The 23438-nt window shown below is 41.9% G+C and overlaps 1 protein-coding gene across 1 annotated transcript in view; it reads right to left on the reverse strand.

Moving 5' to 3' along the window:
- Positions 1–23438, reverse strand: part of VAV3 (vav guanine nucleotide exchange factor 3) — a 230022-nt gene that overhangs the window by 121712 nt on the left and 84872 nt on the right. Inside the window, exons 6-13 of the mRNA XM_060232308.1 lie at positions 22430–22522; positions 20810–20878; positions 17387–17490; positions 15198–15297; positions 14882–14977; positions 4735–4803; positions 3786–3872; positions 677–762 (exon numbers count right to left, since the gene is read on the reverse strand). Coding sequence (XP_060088291.1) covers positions 677–762; positions 3786–3872; positions 4735–4803; positions 14882–14977; positions 15198–15297; positions 17387–17490; positions 20810–20878; positions 22430–22522 — 704 coding nt within the window. The remainder of the gene's footprint in view (positions 1–676; positions 763–3785; positions 3873–4734; positions 4804–14881; positions 14978–15197; positions 15298–17386; positions 17491–20809; positions 20879–22429; positions 22523–23438) is intronic.

Below are 23438 nucleotides of genomic sequence, written 5' to 3' on the forward strand. Positions count from 1 at the left end.
CCTTGCAGGCAGACAGCTGCTCTCTGGGAATCTGATACAAGGGTCAGTGAACTTCTTGCCTGCTGTAAGAACAATATTTGCTTCAGCTGTGCTCTGCTGGTATGTTTGTAAATAGGACAAGATTTATAAAGAGGCAGTATTCTTTTATCTAGTGGAAACACCATCCTATAGCACTGGCCCTAGAAGTTCTCACCACTTGGGAATGTCAAAAGTTGGAAGTGATGCTTCAGAGCCAAAATATCTGCCCTTCTTAATCTGCTGTTGTTTACATAACTGATGAAGGAATCATGAGTCCAGCTGCACCTTTGAGACCAACAAGATTATGGGGTTATAAAGTTTTAGTCAAATTTCCCTTCATTAGGTACACAATGGGAACTTTGCCTCTCAATAGCTTATACTCAAAAGATCTTTACTGGACTGGACTTAAGAAAAGCAACGATAGGAGCTATTTATATGGCAGTCTTCCAAAATTTTGGGGAAGGCAATGGCAAACCACCCCGTAAAAAGTCTGCCGTGAAAACCTTGTGAAAGCAACATCACCCCAGAGTCGGAAACAACTGGTGCTTGCACAGGGGACCTTTCCTTTCCCAAAATTTAAAACAAGTCTTATTTGCTTGTCTTAGCCATTACAAGAGTATCTACCATGCATTAAAGAATAAGGTTGGGCTCTTCTCACCTATCTTGCCTTGCCCGTTTGTCCAGGGTTGTTATCCTTATTTCACCATCACCTTGTGGTCTTCCATACAGTAAAAGTGACTGGTTCTGAAAACCCAAATGTTGCACCAAACAACAGTCAGCAAGTAGTATCCAATCCTTTAAGAGATTCACAAAGTTCTAAATAAATGTTCAGCTGCGAAACTGGCTTTTATGCTAAAGAAAGACATAATGTGAAACGGAGTCCAAAGCTACATGCCAATCTCAAAGCAGCCAATCCCAAATTCAGTTCCTTATGCTGCTGGGGCTGTGAGACTATTTATCTCAATTATTCCTTCTTCCTTTGGGAAAGCTGACTACATGTTCTGAAGTCAAATGCCTGAGCTTTCCCCAGTGTGTTAAAGTGGACTACTAACACGAAGAGGTGGTAGGCCTTAAAAACTCTGTCCCAACAAAGGCAACAGCTCCAGCAGACCACAATAGAGCTAATTACCTGAGTAATAACTGAGGCCAGAACAAGTGTTGTTAGGACTGTCTTGCCGGAACATCAGGAAAAGTGCCAGGTGGAGTCCAGAAGTTGCAACTGTATCTCAGCAGAGGCAACAGCTCTTGTAAATCACAACTGGCTGGGATTTGGGGGTCAGGTAACAACTACAAGCGTGGCTAGGGCGGAGGTCCATTGCTTGGCTAGAACTATTGTGAGTTTGACAGACTGTGGGGTTTTTGGTGCACTATAAATCTGTTGACAGCTGGTTGGATCATCCCACAGGTGGAGAAGAAAACCAGAGTAAGTTGTGAGATGTGCCTTGGTGGCCAGAGAATCTAGGTGCCCTAGGTGGCCAGAAGATGGGAAGGTGGGAGGTGCCCTAGGTGGGACTCTTTATAGGGTTGGATTTTCTATGGTTGACTTTGTCAGGAGTCTGGAGGTATGGCTCGATTCTCTTCTCTCCACGGATGAACATGTGTCTTCAGTGACAAAGACTGCATTTTACTATCAATGCTGGGCCCACCAACTAACTTTCTATCTGTCTTGGGAGGAACATGCCACAATAATTCACCCAACGGTCACCTTGAGATTGGTCTACTGTATTGTGCTCTATGCAGGGCTATTTTTGAAAAAACTCCAGAAACTGCAAGTGGTCCAGAACACAGTTTATAGATTGCTGATAGGAGTGTCCTGCTCTGCACATATAATACCTATCCTATGGAAGCTGTACTGGAACCCAATTAGTATCTGATGCTAATTCAAAATGCTGGTGCTTACCTTTAAAGCCCTAAGCTGCCAGGGAGCCTTGTACATTCAGGACCACCTCTCCCAGCATGAGCCTTCCCTTCTTTTCCAATCTTCATCTTGGCATTTAATGAAGGCCCCTAGTCCAAGAACTGTCCACCTTGTGTCAACAAGGATGAGGGCCTTCTTAGTAGGGGCCCCATCCTGTGGAACCAGTTGCTTAAAGAGATGCATGCCTTGTGGGGCCTCCCTAGGTACTGCAGGGCATGCAAGCCTGCTCTTTTTTTGGCAGCCTTTGGGTGATTGTGATCCACCAGGCAGCTAGTATGCTTCAGTTGTGTCCTCACACATCCCACCCTGCTTGATAGTAGATAGATTTTAATGGGGATAGATTTTTAATTGTTTTATATTTTTACAGTTTGTTTATTGTATATTTCCATATTGTTTCTGTATTGGGTATATTTTATATGCAGTTAGCTGCTCTGCGTTCCATTTAGGGAAGAGGGAGTGGAATATAAATTTGATAAATTAATTAAATAAATAAGCAAGTGGAGAGGAAAGATCGGCATGCTTTTATACTCTTCTGATAGCTTGTTATAGCAGCAGCCTCACAGCATGGTTGAGAATAGATTGCAAGTCCTGCTTCTCCATTTCATCTCCCTCCAGCCTACATGAGTTTATAAAGACTGGTCCTTGAGGTATTGTGACTCTGAAAGGCCTAGAATCTTTTAATCTTAGAAAATACTTTTTCTGTTAATTTCTGTAGTATGGTTCACTCTTTTTGCCTTGCAGCCAAACAAAAATGCTGTCATATAGAATGTGTTTCAGCTGTGACTGCAAAGTTTCCGTTTGGAGCTTTTGAGTAAGTGACAGGACGCTATCAAGTGTCAGGGTTAACTAGAGCTTAACCAGGGAGGCTTCTGATCTGGCCACCAATGTCTCTTGTGGTAAGCTATTCAAACCAGCAGAGGGGCAGAAGTAAGCAGTCCTCCTCCCACATCTCAGCAATGGTTCTCCTCACACTCAGTCACACCCACTGGTTCTATGTGACCTAATGAGGCTATAAACACTTGTAATGGAATTTAAAAAAAATCTGCCTAAACTCTCTGCATACCTTCCAAGCTTGTAGACGTGGTTTGCCACTGTCAGTAAATCTCTTACTATGCTCTGTGGCCCAGATGATGGGAATTCCTTTAAACTGGTTGTTCAGCCTAAGCCAGTACTCCAAAGAGTGAGAGGCAGGCTTCCTTCCTTGTGCCCCAAGCAACTTTAGTGTAAATATAGACCCTGGATTACAAAAGATCTTCCTGATCACACACAGCAAAAAAAATCCTGACAAAATGTGCACCTTCAGCTTTCCTGTGGCACAGTGCTACACCCCAACAGTGGTCCATATTAGAATCTGTATTCAGCTGTCTACCTAAAGGCCACCGTCCACAGCAGGAATCCTCAATGTTTCTGAGCCTGTGGTCACCTTTAGAATTCTCACAGTGTGGCAACTATATGATGGCTCCTATAGGAGGCAGAGCAAACAGCAAAATATCAGGGAGTAAGGGTATGCATAGCTCTCTTCAACATTTCAGGTAGAAGTTGTTTAACCCCGGCCCTGCCACTAGGCAAACTAGGTGGCTGCCTAGGGTGCTGGCCTTTGGGTGCACCACATTGGGCACACACACCCCCATATGACTTGATGACATTATCAGTGTGGGCAGAGGCACCAGAAGATAGCCTTGCCTAGAGTGCCAGACGGTCTAGGGCCGGCCCTGATCTCAGTCTACAACAAGCAGATATTTTCCCTACAAATGTATACTTTAAAAAAAGAAACAGCAAGATTTAAAAAACAGTAAAACAATACACAAAGCTCAAAAACGAGCATGAGAAAACGAAGACAAAGACATACCAAATTTTCTATTGAGGACTGAAATTGTCTAATTTCACGGAGAGTCTCATTATCTCTCTTCACTTCATTTACATACTGTGCCAAGTCCTAAACACAGAAGGAGAAAAAGGCAATTTGAAAAGGCAATGTCGCATATTAGAGCAGAAGCAATTGTTTTAATCATTCAGGAAGTGCATAGGCTGCTTCACCAACCAAGGAAAACATAAAAAAATAAAAGCATAAAGATCATTACTAAAGGCCAGCAGCATGAAACAATACAAGCAGCTCACAGCCACAAGTTATAAAAATATTAGCAATAAAATAGCAGTAATCATAAAAAAAGCACTAGGAGTACTCAAGCACGATGCAGGCCCGGAAACAGACAAAAAGTCACACCATAAAGACAGGTGCAACAAGAAAGGTAAAACCAGATGAAACACTCGCCTAATTTTTGAAGCGGCAGAGCAAGCCTTGAAGCAGAGCTTGGTTGCTGGCACAAATTTGGAAAGAGAATTTTCCAAATTTCTTTTTTCTGCAGTCCTCTGTGCCACGTGAACTTTGTATAGAACTTCCAATAGAGATTATGAGAATTTCTATAATTTTTATTCCCTATAACCAAACTGTTAGTTTTGCAAAATTAATAAATAAATAAAATGTAGAAAGAATGCACAAGGTAATGTACAATCAAGGCAGTTATGAATGTGATCAATGTGCAAGGATTAAAGTTCCAGTTCTGTATTATGCTGCACTGCAGGTAAAAATATGCATGTGATGTACAACAGCGATTCTGTCATGAATTGTGACAAACTGCATATATATTTTGAAGAAAAGTGTTATGGTCATGATCAAGCATATAAGGAGGCAAAACAAGAAGGGAATATTTTGCACATTTTTAATTTCTTATTTGAAGAGGCCCCTCTGCATTTTAAAATGTGCACTGTTACTCAGCCTCTTCATTAGTCACACATACCTTCATTGCATCAAGGGCAATCTTTAAGTTGGCCTTTTCCATTGGGTCAGTTGTGTGTTTCACCAGCTCCTGTATCACGGAATACACAGTTATTTCTTATGAAAGTTAATTGCCATTCAAAACAGTCAGATAAAGATTCATTTTTCTTCACTCATTCTTTAAAAACAAGGTCATTTGCCTTAGGCCAAAAAGGGCAGACTGAATCAATTATCTGCAGAAATCCAAAATATTATGCATATGTTATATCCCATGTGATCGCATTCAGGACACAGATTATCACTACTCAAATCTATATGAAAATTTGTAAAAACAAACCCCCTTGTTACAGTTTTTGAGACTAGAAGAATTCAGGTTTTGCCTGCAATTAATCCAAGTAAACTAAATAGTCCAGTGCAGAAGATAACCTGGTCCATCAAAACACAATTTTTAAAAAACTAAAACAGCAGAGCAGCTGCATAACGCCATTTATCAGTTGCCATCTTGGCTCCTTCTCAAGTAGGAGAGTGTAGATACAGATTTATCTAGTGGTAAGGAATCATGGTAAATTTTTACTCCAGAAGATCCTCTTTGTATTTCACTCAGGCTTGCTTTAATACTTTACCATTAGCTCTTTTGGAAGGCAGTTATTCACATATTCCTTATTCTACATGTGGTTGCCCCTGCCAACTTGACATGGTTGAAGCAGATCACATATTACTGTATTATTAGTATTATTGTTTCTTCAATTTATAGACCTCCCTCCCCTGTGCAATGGGGCTCAGGGCAGGTGACATTCCCAAATAATAATATTTTTAAGTTTAAAGCATTTAAAAACATCCTGAACAATTCAATTAACATTTTACAGATGGCACAATAAAGGAACACAATATTGCCTTTAGTATAGGAACATTCCGGTTTTTTATGTAACTTTAATCATCCATCTGTCGAGGCAGAGATATCGCCTTCCTTTTATATTTTATATATTTTTTATTTCTTTCCTCCTTTCAAACTTTTCTAACTGAACCACCTTTAAGGTAGCAAAAGAAGCAACTGGTTAAGTCTTCTTAGAAATTATGTCTTTACTGTTCGAATCAGTCTGTTATGAGGCTCTGGAACTTTATTGTATGTGTTGATGATTTTGCCCTTGTGTCTACCCTGCCTGATCTATGATGGTAACAAATAAAGATGATGGCAGTGGTTTCACTTTCAAAGCTTCAGTTTCATACCTACAGGTGAGAAAATATTTTATCAAGTCTTCCTTTCACCACATTTGAAAAATACTTATTGTTTTAAAACATGGTTTGTGGGCAGGTAGGAATCTATTACAACTCTTTTAAAAATAATTTTAACTCTTAACTAATATTAGTTTTATTACAGATGTTGACATATTTTCTTCTTACACATATCTTCATCAATGCAGGCCACAATTCTACACATCTGAAATTACTTTATATCCCAAAAGCTCACAGTCTAAATTCCCACCATTTGCACCCTTTGTCCTTCAAGTTCAACTAATACCACTAAACTTCCTGTCATAGCTATATAAAACCCAGTTTCATTCCTATTCCATAGTTTGCATGTCACCCAAAACCTAACAGACCTGTTGCACCATTATTGAGCTACACAAACATTTCTAGCCCCTTGTTTATACTCAACCACTTGCAGAATCCAAAGTCCTTAGCGCACTAATAGGCACCAGAATCAAAATGCTGCCTGACAGTTGTCAATTTTCAGGGAAATACTGGAATTTTTGAAAGGTGTCTCTTCCTGAAGTACTCTGTGCTAAAGGCCTATCTATGTGTTATATTTTCCCATGGGTCATGTCTGTATTCCCCACTCTGACTTTCTGTCAAAAGTCAGCTCTGAGCTCCACACTGGAAACCCATATCCAAGAATAGAAGGACCTGGTTTGGATCAAGATTGCAGCATATAGGGAGAAACAGCTTCAGCCTTCCTCCTGTGCCATTATCCTACCTTAAAACGGCCCTGGAGGAACTATTTCCCCACTTAGTAAACCTCATATACCCCATCAGAATACATGTAGCCCGCAATGTGGAAAGAGCACTCCAGGGGCTGTTTCAGCTCAGGGGAAAAACTTGGGGGGGGGAGCATAAATCCCTTAAGCACTAAGCATTGTGATCCTGATCAGAACTGAACCACTGCATGCTTGAGAAAACACATGGGAAAACATAAGCTTTAGATAGGCCCTGACTTTCAACTATAATTAGGCATGACACAAAATCCACTTTTGAAGCAAAGTGTTCTGGAAGACTCTGGTCAGGTCCGATTCAGATATAGGAGTGCATTTAAGAAATTCCAGGCACCTAGTTTGCTTTCCTATACCAGGTTATTTAACTCCTAACCAAAGGTACACTTCAGTAATGCTATTTGTTCATTTTGGATATAGCACACAAGTGCATACTATTATAGTGTCTCTGCTTCCATTCTAAGTTTTTTAAAATTATTTTTTTATTTTTATTTAATAGGCTTATATTCCACCTTTTCCCATAGGCGGGCTCAAGGCAGATGCATAACTATTGTATTCTTAACATAGACTAAACCAACAAAGCATCACACCATCCATTCATCATTGTTACAAAGATAATTAAAGGACAGCAGTTATATGGATCCATAAAGGTTCTTGCCCAAAAGTAAGTAGGGACAGGTAGAGAGCCGCTTCTGAGAAGAGACTCTTGGTCAATACAACTTGCCATATTTATAGGATTTTAAGAAGAAGAAGAGATTGGATTTATACCCTACCCTTTATTACCTGAAGGAGTCTCAGAGCAGTTTACAATCTCCTTTCCCTTCCCCATAACAGACACCGTGTGAGGTAGGTGGGGCTGTCATGATCCTGGGCCTAGAGAGGTCTGCAGAGAAGCCTGTTTAGGAGTACTGGGAAGAGGCTACATTTCCCAGGATCCCCTCTATCCCTCTGATTGGGTAGCAAGGGTTTTGGAGGGAAAAAGGCCCAGAGAGGGGTGGGGCCTGGAAAGAGAATATATAAAGGCCAAGCCCAGGATGTGGGTGTTCTTTTCTTAGGAGGCAGAGCCGAGGAAGAGCTACTGCCAGGGAGAGACCCTCACCCTGTGAGGTAGGGTAAGTAGGCCCAGGTCGGACTAAGACAGTAGGGACTGTAGAGAGAGATGTGTTAGGGCATTTGTTTATTTTCCCTTCACCCTTTTACTGTTTTATGCACCTTGTTTGTTTATATTGCACTGACCTTAAAATAAACCTTTTTTTTGTTGTTTACTCTGCCTGGTCCTCACGCCTATTATTTGGCCTAAGCTATAGGAGGCCTGAAGGACTTGGGGGGGGGGGGTACTCTGGGCCTTCTCAAGGGGAACCCTTAACCCAGAGTGGTGGCAGCAATTGGTAATACCCCCCTGAATCATGACAGGGGCTGAGAGAGCTCTGAGAGAATTCTGACTGACTCAAGGTCACATCAGCAAGTGCATGTAAAGAAGTAGGGAATCAAATCCAGTCCTCCTAGATAAGAGTCTGCCATCTAATCGTTACTACTTTGTATTTTTCAAGGATATTCTGTTCTGGGTATCTACATTCAGAATGCTTCCCTGAGAGGCCAGATTTGGACTGTTTATCTGTGCCACAACATCCTCTATGATCTTTCAGGCAAAATACAGCAACCATCCCCCTATATTTCTGGCCATATCTATGAAAAAATCTTATGGAGCCTTTTACAAAGGTCTCAGATTATTGCAAGCATATTCTTTGCATACACAAACAGACTCTCGAGCCTTTTGTTTCAGTTTGTTGTGGCAAGGTATATGCTGAAAACCTTTAAGGCCTCCGAGCAACTGGCTGTTATCTGCTTCCTTCTTCCTCTCTCTTGCTTCCTTCTACAACACAGTTTGCTTTGCAAGGCTTGCTCAATCACACAGGAGCTACAGAGTAAAATTTCTATTTACTCCATTGGCTGAGGGTCCTCCCTTGGGGAGGAAGCAGAGCTTGCTTTGCCAGGCCTCTCAGTAGCACAGTAGAGCTACTGAGCCAAGCCTCTCTTCCTTCTGTTGGCTGAGGCTGCCTCCCTCCATGTCCCCCTGGGGAAGGAAGGAAAGAACCAGCTTCCTTTGCCCATCTCCCTGGATTCCATGGGAGAAATACAAAGAAAGCAGCTTTAAGACCAATAAGTGCTAATGTTTTAAATGTGTTTTAAGTGTAGTTTTTTAAACAAAAAAACAACTTCTCATTTTCATTTATGTCAGATCGGGCTCTCTTACCAAATGAGTTTGACACCCCTGCTTTAAGGGCTTGTAACCATTCATTTAATCAATATTTATTACAGTCAAAGACCAGTACAGCTTGTAGTAATTAAATCTTCTATGTTTCTTGATTCTTTGGATGAGGGACTGACAGAAGCTGAAAATATAGCCAGTAGCAAAGGCAGCCAACTCAGTTTTCATAGGTGACTTGCCAAAAAAAGAGAAAAGAGCTCTTGAGGTAATTATAAGGCATATTGTCAGTCCAGGTGCTTCCCCTTCCTCAATACAAAAATTAACAGATATGGCAAATTCAGTCTCCAGTATTCTTCCTTCACAAAGATACTGCCCCAGGCAAAAGATGACCCACCCAGCATGAAAAAGTGGGAACCACAAAATAACACTTCAGCCAAAATCTTCCCTTGAGAGGTTATGTTTAGAAACCCTGATTTGTTAGAACTACTGTTTCTCCTGGTACTATAGTTATAAAGCATTACGTACAGAATTTGTACACCTATAAATAGGACTTTTTTTGAACAGGAACACACAGGAACACAGTTTCGGCTGGCTTGGTGTCAGGGGTGTGGCCTAATATGCAAATGAGCTCCCCTTGGGCTTTCCCCCCAAAAAACCCTGTGTGAAATAATGGTTACATCAGGGGGTGTGGCTTAACATGCAAATGATTTCCTGCTGGGCTTTTTTTCTTTTTCTTTTTTTTTAAAAAAAGTCCTGTCTATAAACAAGACAAAATACTGTGAAAGAGTTTCCTAGGGTAGCCAGATTCAAGTCCAGGAGCACCTCAGAGACCAACAAGAATTAGGAGGTATAAGCTTACAAGAGTCAACACTCCCTTTGTCAGATATCCTTTGAAAGAGTTATTTGTACAATACTTGATACCTCCCTTGACCAATTAAAGAATCATGCTAATTTGACTTTGATAAGGAAATACAAAAGTTCTGCCATTAGATTTACTTTGAATTTTTCTCACAAGATTTTCTGAAGCATTTTAACAACTACGCTTTATTCAGAGATATTTCAGGGAAGGCATTATATACAATGCAGCTGAGCACTATGAAGGCAGAATACAGCTTTCTGCACCAGTAGAAGTTCTTTTTAAAATGACATTTTATAAGCATCAGCACTGCTGACAGGCTAATGGAGTAACATATTTCTTTGCAACTGAACTAATGAGTCTCCCAGCACAGCTATCAAATGTTATTTATAAGACTCTCCAGCCTCATTAAAGGACTAACTGCAGAAGCCATAAGCTTTGTAGGCTATAACTAGAAATATCCAAAATAAATACAGTTTTAGTAGAACCCAGCTCAGGAAGAAAACAGCCCAGAAAGTAGTTGCTAAGTCTGTGCAGTATTGGAGTAGCATTTTAAGCACTATCGAAGTTAGGGCAAAGCTACAGTTACTGTAAGAAAAAGACCCCTACTTTTCATACACATGAACATCGTGATCACCAGTATGGTTGCCAGGGTGCCTGGAGTTTTAACTCACACACATCTGCTCTAAGAAATGGACGTTGCCCACGGTTTCTAAGGCTTATGTGGATATTATAAGCCTCAGCTTTGCAGCAGCATTCTACATCTCTGGATGGGTATTAGCCAGAACTACAGACGAGCTTCCAGCTGCTCCTTGCGTGCCCAGTCTTGGCCGCTGCAGTGGAAGAAGCCACGCCGCCATGAACTGTACAGGCAAACAGTTTCCAGCCTGTTTCCATGAACCAAAGGCTAACACCACCAGAATCCATCTTGTTTTCTTGAGTCCATTACAGCAAAGCAAGAGGCTCATATATCCAACAGCTGCTTCAACTTCTGCATAAGGCAATCAAGCTTATCTTAGGCGTGGATCCTGCCGGACCGCCTAAGCCTTTGTCTAACGGAACTCAAGACAAAGACTGGTGCCAAGAAGAAGACTGAAGAAGAGGAAGACCATCTTCAGCCATAGCGAGGTTCCTTTGTGTAAACCGGATGTTACCTTAGGTTGCAATTTGGCCATCTATTGTCACCTTTTTAGATAAGTTTAATAGTCTTAAGCACACCTCCACCCAGTAATTTCCCCATTCTTTTCCCCAACAGTCATCCTGGAGCCTACCCCTTGGCCCATTGCTACCTGGACAGCCAATCAGGTAACTAAGGCCAAGTCCACTCATTGACTAGCTATGAGTGTCCAATCAGGGGTTGCCAATTAACTGGCTATTGGCTACTGCACTAGTCCACCCCTTATGGTCACTGCAGAGCCTCCCCTTTTCCGAGGTCATGTACCAGCTGACCACCTGTCATCCACCCCTGTACCTCCCATCCCCTGAGGGTCTAAGGTAGTCTATTTAACCTCTGACCCAGCTCCACTCATGTGTGCATCTAGCAATACCCCAGTTCCGCTGTCTAGATCCATCCCCGATTCTGGCCACAGTTGAGGGTCCCATTTCCCCCATCCTCTTTCGTCGCCATTGGAGCCTTCTTTGAAGACTATGATTGGTAATTATCACTCTTTTTGTCTATCCATGTGTTGTCTCTATAGCTCTCTCTATTTTTCCTAGGACTGTATGTATGTCTCATGAGCACATTGCCTTGTATGTGAGTTCTATATTTTTCTGGAATAAATTTTAATTGTTTTACTTAATTAGTCCTTGATAAATTTAAGCATTAATTTCTGGATGTGGATCCTGTATACAGAGATAAAAAGATCCTGATTAAGTCAGGTGCCCACCTGACAATTCCCCAACCTCATTTTGAGGGCATTTTGGCTTACATTACTCAAAGGGAAACAAGTTTCCTATTGTAATATCTGTTGCATTATTATCCAGTGGACTTGGGCTATGTAGGACCAGATCATGGCTTGGATCCAGCGATGCACATGTGGAAACATGGATCAGCTTAGTGCACTGCATGTGCACTTGTGTTACAGCGTCTAGAAAGTGGCTGCACAAGATCTTGTGCAAGTGGGGATACAATGGCACAAACAGCCATAGCAGTCTTTTTCTTGCATTTCTGCTCATACAAGAGCTCAAGTGCAAGTACAAATTTTGTACTGGATTAATTCAAAGTCTTTTCTCATAGTGGGTGATGCTGCTTTTTCTTACTGATTTGCTACTACTATCTTTTCTTACTGATTTACTACTGCTAACTGCCACCAGTGTGAACCATTCATAGGTAAATGCCACAGCTTGAAGGCACCCACTCATTTATTACATACTGGAAAGAGGACTCAGTTCAAGGACACCAACAGTCCAAATCAGTTTATGTAGTTGTAGGAGGTTAAGCACTGCTCCTGAGGGACAGCCATGACTTTTTAAAAAACTATATGACAGGTTTCTGCTCAACCACAGAAGAGCAAGATACCTGTTGTAATAATTAAGAACACAAAAAGAGCCCTGCTGGATCAGACCAGTAGTCCATCTAGTCCACCATCCTGCCTCATGCATTGGCCAACCAGTTATTCTGGAAGGCCAGAGGTCGTCTTCCCTGATATTGCCTCCTGACACTGGTATTCAGAGGTTTACTGCCCCTAAATGCAGAATTCCACCTCAGTCACCACAGATAGGAGCCACCAATAGACCTCCATGAATCTGCCTAACATCCTTTTAAAGCTGTCTATGCTTGTGGCCATCACTATATCCACTGGCAGTGAATTCTACATTTTAATGAGTCATTGTGTAAAGCGGCATTTCTTTTTTTTCCATCCTGAATCTACTGTCCAACAGCCACACTGGATACATTCAAGTTCTAATATTTAGGGAGTGGGAGAAAAGGTTATCTTTGTCAACTGCTTCATGCCATACTTAATTTTACAAAACTCTATCATGACCCCCCCCCCCCCCCAAGTCTTCTCTTTTCTAAATTGAAAATTCCCAAACTCTTCAGCCTTTTCTCACAGGGAAGGTGCTCAAACCTGTAATCATATCTTTTGTACTTTTTCCTGCTCTGAAGTGTACCTATTAAGACATGGCGACCAGAACTGCACACATATTCCAAATGAGGCTGCAACACAGATCTATATATTGGGCATTATAATATTGGCCATTTGATTTTTAATCCCTTTCCTAATTATCCTTAGCACTGAGTTCGGTTTTTCCCCCGCTATCCGCTAGCACCCCATGGTCTTTTTGTCCCTCAGTTTCAGCAAGTTCAGACTCCCATTAGCATGTACTTCAAGTTACAATGTTTTTGTTGCAATGGGCATCATTTTACACTTGCCTATAGTGAACTTCATTTGGTGTATTGCTGCCCACTCACTCAATTTGTGGCTTTGGGTTTCCCCAACCTGAATTATTTTGTTCCATCTGGAAACCTAGCACTATACTGCTCACCCCTGATTCCAGATCATTTATGAACAATTTAAATACCAATGCCTGCAATACTGATTCTTGTGGGACCTCACTGTTTACTTCTTCCCCCTTGTGAGAAATGTCCCTGCTTCCAGTCATTTAACCAATTTTAAAATCCGTAAGAGGACCTGTTTCCTACAACTACTTATAAGTCTTTGGTGAGGTACCCTGTCAAAAGACTTTGGAAACTCCAAGTATATAATGTCCACCAGATCACTAGTGTCTACATGCTTGTTCACTTTCTCAAAGAACTCCAAAGGACTGATGAACCACAACTCCGCTTTGCAGAAGCCATGCTGATTTTCCATCAGCACACTTTGTTCTATAAGCCTCATAATTCTCTTGGACTACAGGTTAGTAGATAAATCTCACATTTTAATTTCCTAAGAATACCATCAGAACCTGGGTTTCAATTTTTAGTTTCCCCAGGGCTTTTTTTGAGCAGGAATGCAGTTCCAGCTGGCATGGCCAGGGCTCTGGCACAAAAAAAAGGTCTCCAGCAGAGGGAAGGCACTAGACAGCCTACGTGCGCCATCCTCTCTGCCACCTCCAGCCTCCAATGGGCTTGCGAAGAGAGCAAGAGATGTGGAGCCAACCACGAGGAGAAGCTAGGTCTGTCACTGCCCGCTCTGCCACATATGGCTCTCACTCTCCAGCTGTGTTTGTGGGGGGAGAAACAAGGTCTCTCACTCGGCTGTGTGAGAACACACATCCATGATGGCACTGTACTGTTCTGTGTCAATATGTGAAAAGTAACCTACTGAACAGGTGACATCACTTGTGATGTCAGGGGTGTGTGGCCTAGTATGCAAATGAGTTCCTGCTGGGCTTTTTCTACAAAAAAAGCCCTGAGGTTCCCCAATAGGTCTTGAACTTCATCTCTTATCACTTCAATTTGACTCTGTTCTTCAGACTCTCTTCCTAAAAATAATAGCTGTGGCACATGTACATGGTCCACACTTTTCACAATAAATACAGATGCAAAAACTTGCCTAGCTTCTCTGCCCCATATTCCTTTAGCAATCCTTTTATTCCTTGATCATTCAAAAGCTAAGCCGCTCATCTGGCTGGTTTCCTGTTCTGAATATGTACGGTATTTGAAAAACGTCTTATTGTTTGTCTTGATGCTTCTAGCAATCCACTCCTCAAATTCTCTTTTTGCATGCCTAATTACTAACATACATTGTGTAAATTTTCCTTTTTTGAAATCAAATGTTACAGCTTTGGAGTTTAGGGGTAACTCAATTAACAAGAGTTCTGAACTTAATAGCACTATGGTCTCTACTCCCAACTGGTGCAAAATCCTCCACATCTCACCACCCCTTTGGTCACCTTTGTAACCAGCTGTGTCAGTGCACAATCACTTATGATGTCTTGGAATCTCATTCTACAGCAAGATTTGGGCATGTTTACTCAGCCAATGTGAAGGCAGGTGAAGTCACACAGTATCACAACATTACCTGCTTTAGTCATCTTGCTTATTCTCTCCTGCATGCTCAGTCAAAAATTGCAATATACTAACATCTTGTGTTAGTGGCTGAGTACAGATAAAAAACAGTAAAAACAGAAAATATGGATACTCTTCGTTGTTATAACCTTCTAATTAACATACCTGAAGCAGTAGATGGTATTTCAGAACTCGCTGCATAGGAACCACAAGAAGATCCCGCAAAGTAAACTTCCCGTTATTGGCTCTTTTTGAACATTCCTGTTTAGGAACAGCAATGAAGGCTTCAATGTGACTCCAGTATGAGTAATATTTTTAAAAAATTAAGGAGGCATATATGCAGTACACTATATATTATATGGTAGGTGCCAATATATTTGGAAACTTTTAATTTTAAATAAACTATCAGATAAAGATTAGAATATAGGGTTTTCAGTATAAAATATAGCATAACTTTAATTTTTAAAGTCATTGCTGATACCTCCAGTTTCAACTTAACATCTTCTTTTGTCTTGGAGATACTGTCTAAACAGGATATGGCTATCTCTACCTGACTGCAGTACTGCCCATAGATGACCAACCTACATAAAGACAAGAGAAAAACAATGAGTGATTATTTAAAAGCTGTCTTCTATTCCATGTGTGCCAATTACAGCCTCCACAACTGGCCATGCATGCCTAATGGACAGGTGGTGGGGGGGAATCTGCACTCCAGGCCAAAGAGAAAAATGCACCCCATCCCAGCTATGATGCCCAGCAGCTTTTCACTGACTACCACGGCCCATGACCACACACAGCTTGTGATTCTAAGTAATCACTGCAGGGGTGCGGTCACACATTAAAAGCGGGTATGTAGCGCTCAAATTTGAACCACTGAATATTGATTCGATGCAGGGTCGTTCAGACGAGCATCCAAGAATGCTACTCATTCTGTTGTTGAGCGTTCAGACATCCAATACTATCACGCTCTTTTCTTGGAGCATGCGTGATCAGATGGTGATTTCTGGGGGGGGGGGGGGTCCATTGAACATGCACCCAACTGTTTGGAGGTGGGAAATCAAACATTGCTTCAGAGGCAGGGGGAAGGGGGAAAGTTTCCGGAATTAACGTTGCCAATTCAAACCAAGGAACTGCCAGGAATTACTTTCCTAGAAATTGGCAGTGACAATAATATCTGGAAATCCTCCACATTGAAAAAAAAAAGATTTTTTTTCCTTTTCTGAATAGTGGTATGACGTTTTCCCCCCCTCTGATCCTGTGTTGATTGGAGAAGCAGAAGCGTCACCTCAGATTCCCGGATGATCTGGCAATGCGCATGTCTGCTAGGGCTTTTAAAAAAAAAAAGGTGGGAGGGGCGGTAAACATTCCAAGGGGCACTCGCGCGCGTGAGCTGTCCAAACAGGAAAAAACCGATCTTGTGCTGCTTTTTTAAAAAAAGGGCCGGACTTTCTGTGCTGTCAAATTAATGCGGCACTGATCCGCAGCAAGTCGGAATGACCCTGGATGACGCTCGATTGCCAGATGTGGATGTCTGAACGAACATATTTAATCAGTCAGCGAGACGGAGCTGTGTCGCCACTAATGGTACGTGTGACCGCACCCCAGGAATTCTTTGCGAACAACTTTTTTCCAGGAATCCACTTGAAAGCAGTGTTAAATCCTAAAACCGTTTTTAACAGAATGTGTCTTATCTTATTAGTGTTTGTTATGTTTTTTAGGCTCAGGAGCAGGAGAGTGACAATATGAGTAATCTATTCAAAATTCCCTGGCCTATTTGTCAATGTGTTATTACTGTACTTTGAGAAATAACACATAGATTCAATATCTTATATGAAATATCACTTGCTGTTTCTAAAAGAACACCGTAACAAAATATAGCCATGAGTGGGGGGAGGAAAACTGGACATTCTATAAACTAACTCTCAAAAACCTCCGTTTAGCTCTCAACATCTTTCCGATATATCTCTCAAGCAGTATACTAATGCTGCACACATGGTTCTTCAAAATTATTTATTTATTTATTACTTTCCATTTATATCCCGCCCTCTCCGCAAGCGGACTCAGGGCGGCTTACAACATCATAAAATACAATCAATCCAATAAAACATATAAAACCATAATTTACTTATATCAATTTTAAAACCATTCTATAGCGCTGTTTCAATACAGTATAGGCGGTATTGAATTCTCGACTGTGATCGCCAGCATTCTATAAGATGTCTGGTGGCAGCCCTTTTTCAGTCGAACAGCAAAGGCCTGTTCGGTCTTACAGGCCCTGCGGAATGCAGACAAATCCCGCAGGGCCCTTATGGCCTCTGGAAGGGCGTTCCAAAGTTCCGGTGCTGCCACCGAAAAAGCCCTGGACTCGTCACACACAGCCTGGCTTCTTTTGGACCAGGGGCAGACAACAGATTTTTTGTCCCTGATCGTAGTGCTCTCTGGGGGATATATGGGGAAAGGCGGTCCCGTAGATAGGCAGGTCCCTGACCATAAAGGGCTTTGAAGGTTAATACCAACACCTTGAAGCGAACTCGGAGCACAACAGGCAACCAGTGCAACTCCCTCAGCACTGGCAGGAAACAAACACTGTTTTCTAGAAAACAGTATTAAATTGTCCACGTTAAAGTCATTGTAATGTGCATTTAGAAAAGAAAAAAATCAAGCTATTACCTCTCCTTGTAGCTAATAAAAATTTGATACAGGTTTTGATCATTTTTGTTTGCAATTGACTCATGAATATCCTGTGTTAAACTTCTGTGGATTTTCACCAAATCCTAAAAAAAAATATAATCTATAAAAATGTTCATTCAATTATTAGAGAGCAGCCACCAATTTTTGAGATATGAAATCATACAATAAGAACATACATTAATTGAGTCAGTAGAAACCATTACAAGCAAAAGGTTTGCCATCTAGGATGCAGAAATAGAAGAACCTCTAGGTTGCAGAAATAGAATGACTGAAGAACCTCTTCTAATTCAGTACAGTGTGAGATTTGGTAATTATTCATCTATTCAGTAAAATTTTTTTAAAAGATGGAACATTTTCCTCTCTTGTCGTTCTTTTTACAGTAAAATCAAGGGAATTCATTAGGTTTGACACAGATGTAATGCTACTTGGAGGTAAGAAGGTGAGTGAAACAAATGCTCCTCCCCTGTTTTCCCTCTCATGCATTAATTTCACACATGCCCCTCCTATCAGGGTTCATGTTATCATTTTAAACTTTAACCAAAATGAAGTCAGGAAATTACTAAACTGTCTTTAAGATTCCTCAGTTAATCTAAAACACATTCCCAGAGCACCCCTGGGTTCACATCTGTAGATCTAAGCAAAGAGTGATGGGAAAGTGTTAATACATTTATAAGAGCAGAGGAAGAAAGTATGTGCAGATTACACTTGTCAGTTCAAGAGCATCATGCTGGAAATGCTTTTGAAGGCACTGAGCCAATCAGCCAGTGCAATAGATATCGCTACTTGTAATTAGTATGGACACAATACAGGTGTTTGCAGGTGTTTATGAAAAAATACAGATGTATGTTATCAAAGCTGTAAAGGGCTGCACTAAGGCAATGAGATGCTGATAGTGCAAGGTACACAAGGAACTCTCTCTGTTCCTCAAGACGTCATGGTATGATCAAGGCCAAAGACAACTTTTAGCAATGTATAACAGGTGCACTTAGCACAGCCAGCTCTGAAGACCCTGCACTGAATTGTCCTGCACTTAGTAAGCACCTATACATATGTTGCTATACTGCAACAAGACAGTCAAATACTGTCCTAGTCAATCACCTAGAGATCTTTCACAGTGAGAGGCAGATCTGATTTTATGTTGCTTTTATGTAACTCTGATCCTTAGGTTTTGTATCCTGACATCAGCCAAGGCACTAATCCATGCTATACTTGCACAGTTGGAAAACAGCTGTTTACGAATCACATCATTATTCCAAATAGATATGTATTGCCTGTTTTCCCACAAAGCTTTCAAAGAGTGCCTTTGAAAAAAGACACAAAGCAAGCAAATAAACAATGAGGACTCACAGCACATTCTTCAGTTCTATTGAGAGCCAGCCTTGGAACTGAAACAGCAGATGTGAATTCAAATGAATCCTATTCCTGTGCCAAAATTAGAATACCTATATGCCTCAATGCAAATGGAATCTAGTCCCACTAGTACCTAAACCCAGAATTATTATTTCTAACATGACAAGCAAATCAAATGTGAGATCAGTGGTTAGTCTTGCCCTTTGCAAATTCCCAGTTTCACCATCACTATAATTGTTTCTTCCTCCCAACTGAGGAAAGTTAAGAAAGCATTCTGCCAACAGGAAAAGACCGTACCACTTTCTCCCTGCATCGAGCCTTACATGAAGGGAAGGGACAACAGCCCGCTCCTACTGTTCTGGCTCTCCATAGCAGAGCCTCATATTATTTGCTAGCAACAAGAGGTTTTCTTGGGATTGAAGAAAAAGAAATAGGCATAGCTTGTTCCAGGATCAATTTTATTAAGAGGATCACTCCTGGTCCTTGATAAAGACTTCATTTTATTTGTCAAAACAGCTGTTGGGCAGAGGAGACCGTGGAGAATTCATTCAAACATTTTTGGGCAGTGGAGACTTTGGAGAATATCATACAAGCACTTTTCAGTCTGTTGGGGTCTAGTGAAATTGCTAGAACTTTAAACATACTTTTGCATACCTGAGAACCCCTTTTGGAAGGCTTTTGTATAGGTTTAGGGAGAGTGCCATTATGGATGTTGTATATGTTTCCTATAGTTTTGTTCCCAGTGAGATGCTTTTTTTTGGCTTTCTGTACCTTCATGACTTCTGGGGCCATTTTTCATCTCTGGTCCCCATAACATCCAATAGACTGGAAGGAATCCAGTTTGGTGTGGTGGTTAAGTGTGCGGACTCTTATCTGGGATAACCAGGTTTGATTCCCCACACCTCCACTTGCAGCTGCTAGAATGGCCTCGGTTCAGCCATAGTTCTCACAGGAGTTGTCCTTGAAAGGGCAGCTTCTGGGAGAGCTCTCTCAGCCCCACCCACCTCATAGGGCATCTGTTGTGGGGGAAGAAGATAAGGGAGAGTGTAAGCAGGCCGGGCCCAAGCCATCCGGTGCCCTAGGCAGCACAGCTACACCCACCCCTGATTCCTCGCGCCTGCCACCTACTCACTTGCTGGCCCAAAGGCAGGCTCCCCCCCCCCGCCGCTTGTGACGAGGAGGCCCAGCCATACCAAGGTCTGCATGTGTTTTGAAGAGACCTCTGGAGGAAGTTTCTTCCCCCTCCTTTCCGGAAAGGAGGGGGGAGAAATTTCCTCCAGAGGTCTCTTCAAATACACACAGACCTCAGAGCCGGTATGCTGGGTGTTCTCGTGGCGAGCTTCTCGAGGCCGGGCGGGAGCAGGCGGAGCAATCTTCGGGGACGGGGTGGGCTGGGCAGGGTGAGCTTCGGGGAGTGGGAGGGAGAGAGCTGGCTGCGCCAGCAGTAGGGAATGGCAAATGTCAGCGGCGGGGCAAGCTTCTGGGGTGGCAGGCAGATGGAAGGGAGCTGGCGGCGGCAGGGGGAGGGAGGCAAATTAGGCTGTTGTCTTGGACACCGGGAGGGAGCCCAATTCAGCTCCCTCTTGCTCCCGGCACCTTAGACAACCGCCTGGTTTGCCTAGTGGGCGTGCCGGCTCTGATTGTAAGCCGCTCTGATTCAGATAGAAGGACGAGGTATAAATCTGTGGTCTTCTTCTTTCTTACTTTGTGCAGGTCTCCAAAGGAAGCAAGGAAGGGGAACAGGCTCCTCCTTTCTCAGGCAGTCAGCTTTAGAGTGCACTCCTAACATTCCCCAGACAAACTGAAGGGAGCATCAACAGGTGGGTGAGCAAGCAAGCAAAAAAAGACAAGGCTGATGGCTGAGGCAAAATTTGATTTGTTGATAAGCAAGTCAGTGTTTTCAAACGCAAAGTGGAATGAAGCTCAGGCAAGTCTTCTTTGTAGATAACATCTGTCTCCCCCACAACTGTGTTCTCAAACACTTTTTAAAAAATCTTCAACCAACATATAACAAGCGAATTCCTATGATCTTTTAATTCAAGTATTACTTACAGCTATGTTGATGAATATAGTCTCAAACTCAGATGACGTTAGAAACCTTTTCAATGGCACCATAAAATACTGCAGGGGAAAAAAGAAGTACTAGTTCCATTAACACACATCTCCACACATTACATGGAAAATGTCTGAATGTATCATTTTCAAAGGTACTATTTAGGGAGGGTAAAGAATGACAGTCATTTTTGTTATTCCTCCATGTTTTCAGTACATATGCTCCAGAAGTACCACTGATCAAATCACTGGCTCTGCAAACTGAGTGATGATTGTTATAAACCAGTGCTTTCAAAACCTCTAATCTCTCATGCATGCTTTTATCTAAATTAAAATTAGAGGCACAATTCAGTCTTATAGTTTAACCAAGCTTACTTTCAGAACATCTAAGGTCAAATCTACACATCAATGGATACTGCACTATTACAAACCTCAGTTGCCCAGGTTTTCCTGTCCTGCCCAGGAGGTAAATGATTGCAACAGTATAATATCCAGCAATCTATGGATCCAAGTTATAATGAAGAATTACACAGCCCCCTTGTCTCTGTATGAGTAATTAACCTGGCTGAGCCTCCTCAATGGAAAGAGATAAGCCTAGAGCAGCAGTTGTTCAGAGAAGCAACAGGCAACCTCAACTCAACACAAGCGGTTGTGCTGTCCCTCTGTAGCCAGGGTGAATGAACAAGACAACCACATTCAATGCAGGCAAGTAGCAGAATTACCAACCCACAATGAAAAGTAACTGGATGGAAGCAAGGCCAAAGCCATGGATCATGCAGCCAGAGCGGGCAACATTTGTTTTAGCAGGACTTTGGACACATGGAAAGTCATTTCAGAAATGGGGTCATGGCTCAGTAGTAGAGCATTCACTTTGCAAGCAGAAAGTCTCAGGTTCAATCCCTGGCATCTCCAGAAAAAGGATAAGATAGTAGGTGACATGAAAGACCTCTGCCAGTCAGAGTAGACAAACTGACCTTAATATATCAATGGTATGATTCAGCAAAAGGGAGCTTCATGTATCCCTATGGTGTGCTACTGTGTTCAGAACACAATTTGAGAACAATTAACTGGGCCTATGCACTAGGTTGGGAGCCCCATGGCACAGAGTGGTAAGCTGCAGTACTGCAGTCCAAGCTCTGCTCACGACCTGAGTTCGATCCCAGTGAAAGCTGAGTTCAGCTAGCCAGCTCAAGGTTTACCCAGCCTTCCATCCTTCTGAGGTCAATAAAATGAGTACCCAGCTTGCTGGGTGTAAAGTGTAGATGATTGGAGAAGGCAATGGAAAACCACCTCATAACAAAAAGTCTGCCAAGAAAACATGATGTGACGTCACCCCACGAGTCGGTAATGACTCAGTGCTTGCACAGGGGACTACCTTTACCTTTTTTATGTACTACGTTATTGTGCCAAAAGCCTTAAGGGGGAGTGCCTTATTTAATGTTGCCATTGTTGTCATAAGGAAACAATCTCAATGAACGCTTTTAAAACACAAGACCAGGTTTTGTAATATAATCCTGACTACATCCTGCGGAAGGCTTCTGAGCTTTACTCTGCTTCCTCCAGAAATCCCTCCGCCTCCAATTACCAACATACCGAAATGGTAGTCCTGATCAACTCTACCTTTTCTATGGAATCCAATGTTTCTGTGTATTTCTCTTCAGTTTGTTTGATTTCTGAAAGGCAGCAGCTTCTTATGTCATTCTCAGGATACTTCTGTGAATCAACAAGATGGTGCTTGTAAATTCAACACACATTGCACTGAGATGCTTTGCTATTAGAACATATTGGTTTGGGAAAGAATCAGCACTCACAGTCTCAAAGCTATGATTATCAGCACCCAAATTTTTCCATTATTTAATATTTGGGCAACAGGAGGCAGCCAAGTCATATGATGCTGCAGAGGAACTTTTGTCATAACAGCTGAAGACAGATGACAGGGAAGTAGCCTGCCCCATAGCTACTATCGCTTTAGTACAGTAGCTGTGATAATTGTGGGGAGGAGCACTGGAGCTCTGCCACCTCCCTATCAAACTCCATGTGTGCATATTAGATTGAGTAGCACATATCCTGCCACTTGACTGAATACAGTCTGTAGTCAAGATGAAGGAGCCTTCCTCAAATAAACAGGCTCTTAGGTTACAGGAACCTCTTCCAGCCTAAGGTAAGGATAAATGCCAATGCACAGTTATAGGAATGAAGTGGAAATACAATCTACTTTTTGGCTTCTGCTTAATTAAATCCCTTCTACAGCATCTGCATGATGAAGTTAGGGATCCTTCCAAATATTCTCTTCATCAGAGCAGTCATTTGGATCATGGAGTTCCAAATTATCTTGTCTTGTTTCCAAAACGGAACCAATGCATTAGGAATCCTCCATTATGCTTTTTATTGCCAAATTCTGTACTGTGCACAAACAGTTTGCAGCAGCTTTTGATTCATTTGTATCTTCCTCCCCTCCGCTATTCTACTTGATAAAACACTGCCCCCCAAAACTCTAGATCTTGATGTGATTATACGCACAGCCGTTCATTAGTAAAAACACCATACAACTAGCATTCTAAATTAATCATCCTATTTTCACATCAAGGTTGCATTTTTTTGCAATGTTTATGCATTTACATGTGCACAT

The sequence above is a fragment of the Heteronotia binoei genome, chromosome 2 (genome assembly GCF_032191835.1).
Source record: "Heteronotia binoei isolate CCM8104 ecotype False Entrance Well chromosome 2, APGP_CSIRO_Hbin_v1, whole genome shotgun sequence".
NCBI classification, from domain to species: Eukaryota; Metazoa; Chordata; class Lepidosauria; order Squamata; family Gekkonidae; genus Heteronotia; species Heteronotia binoei.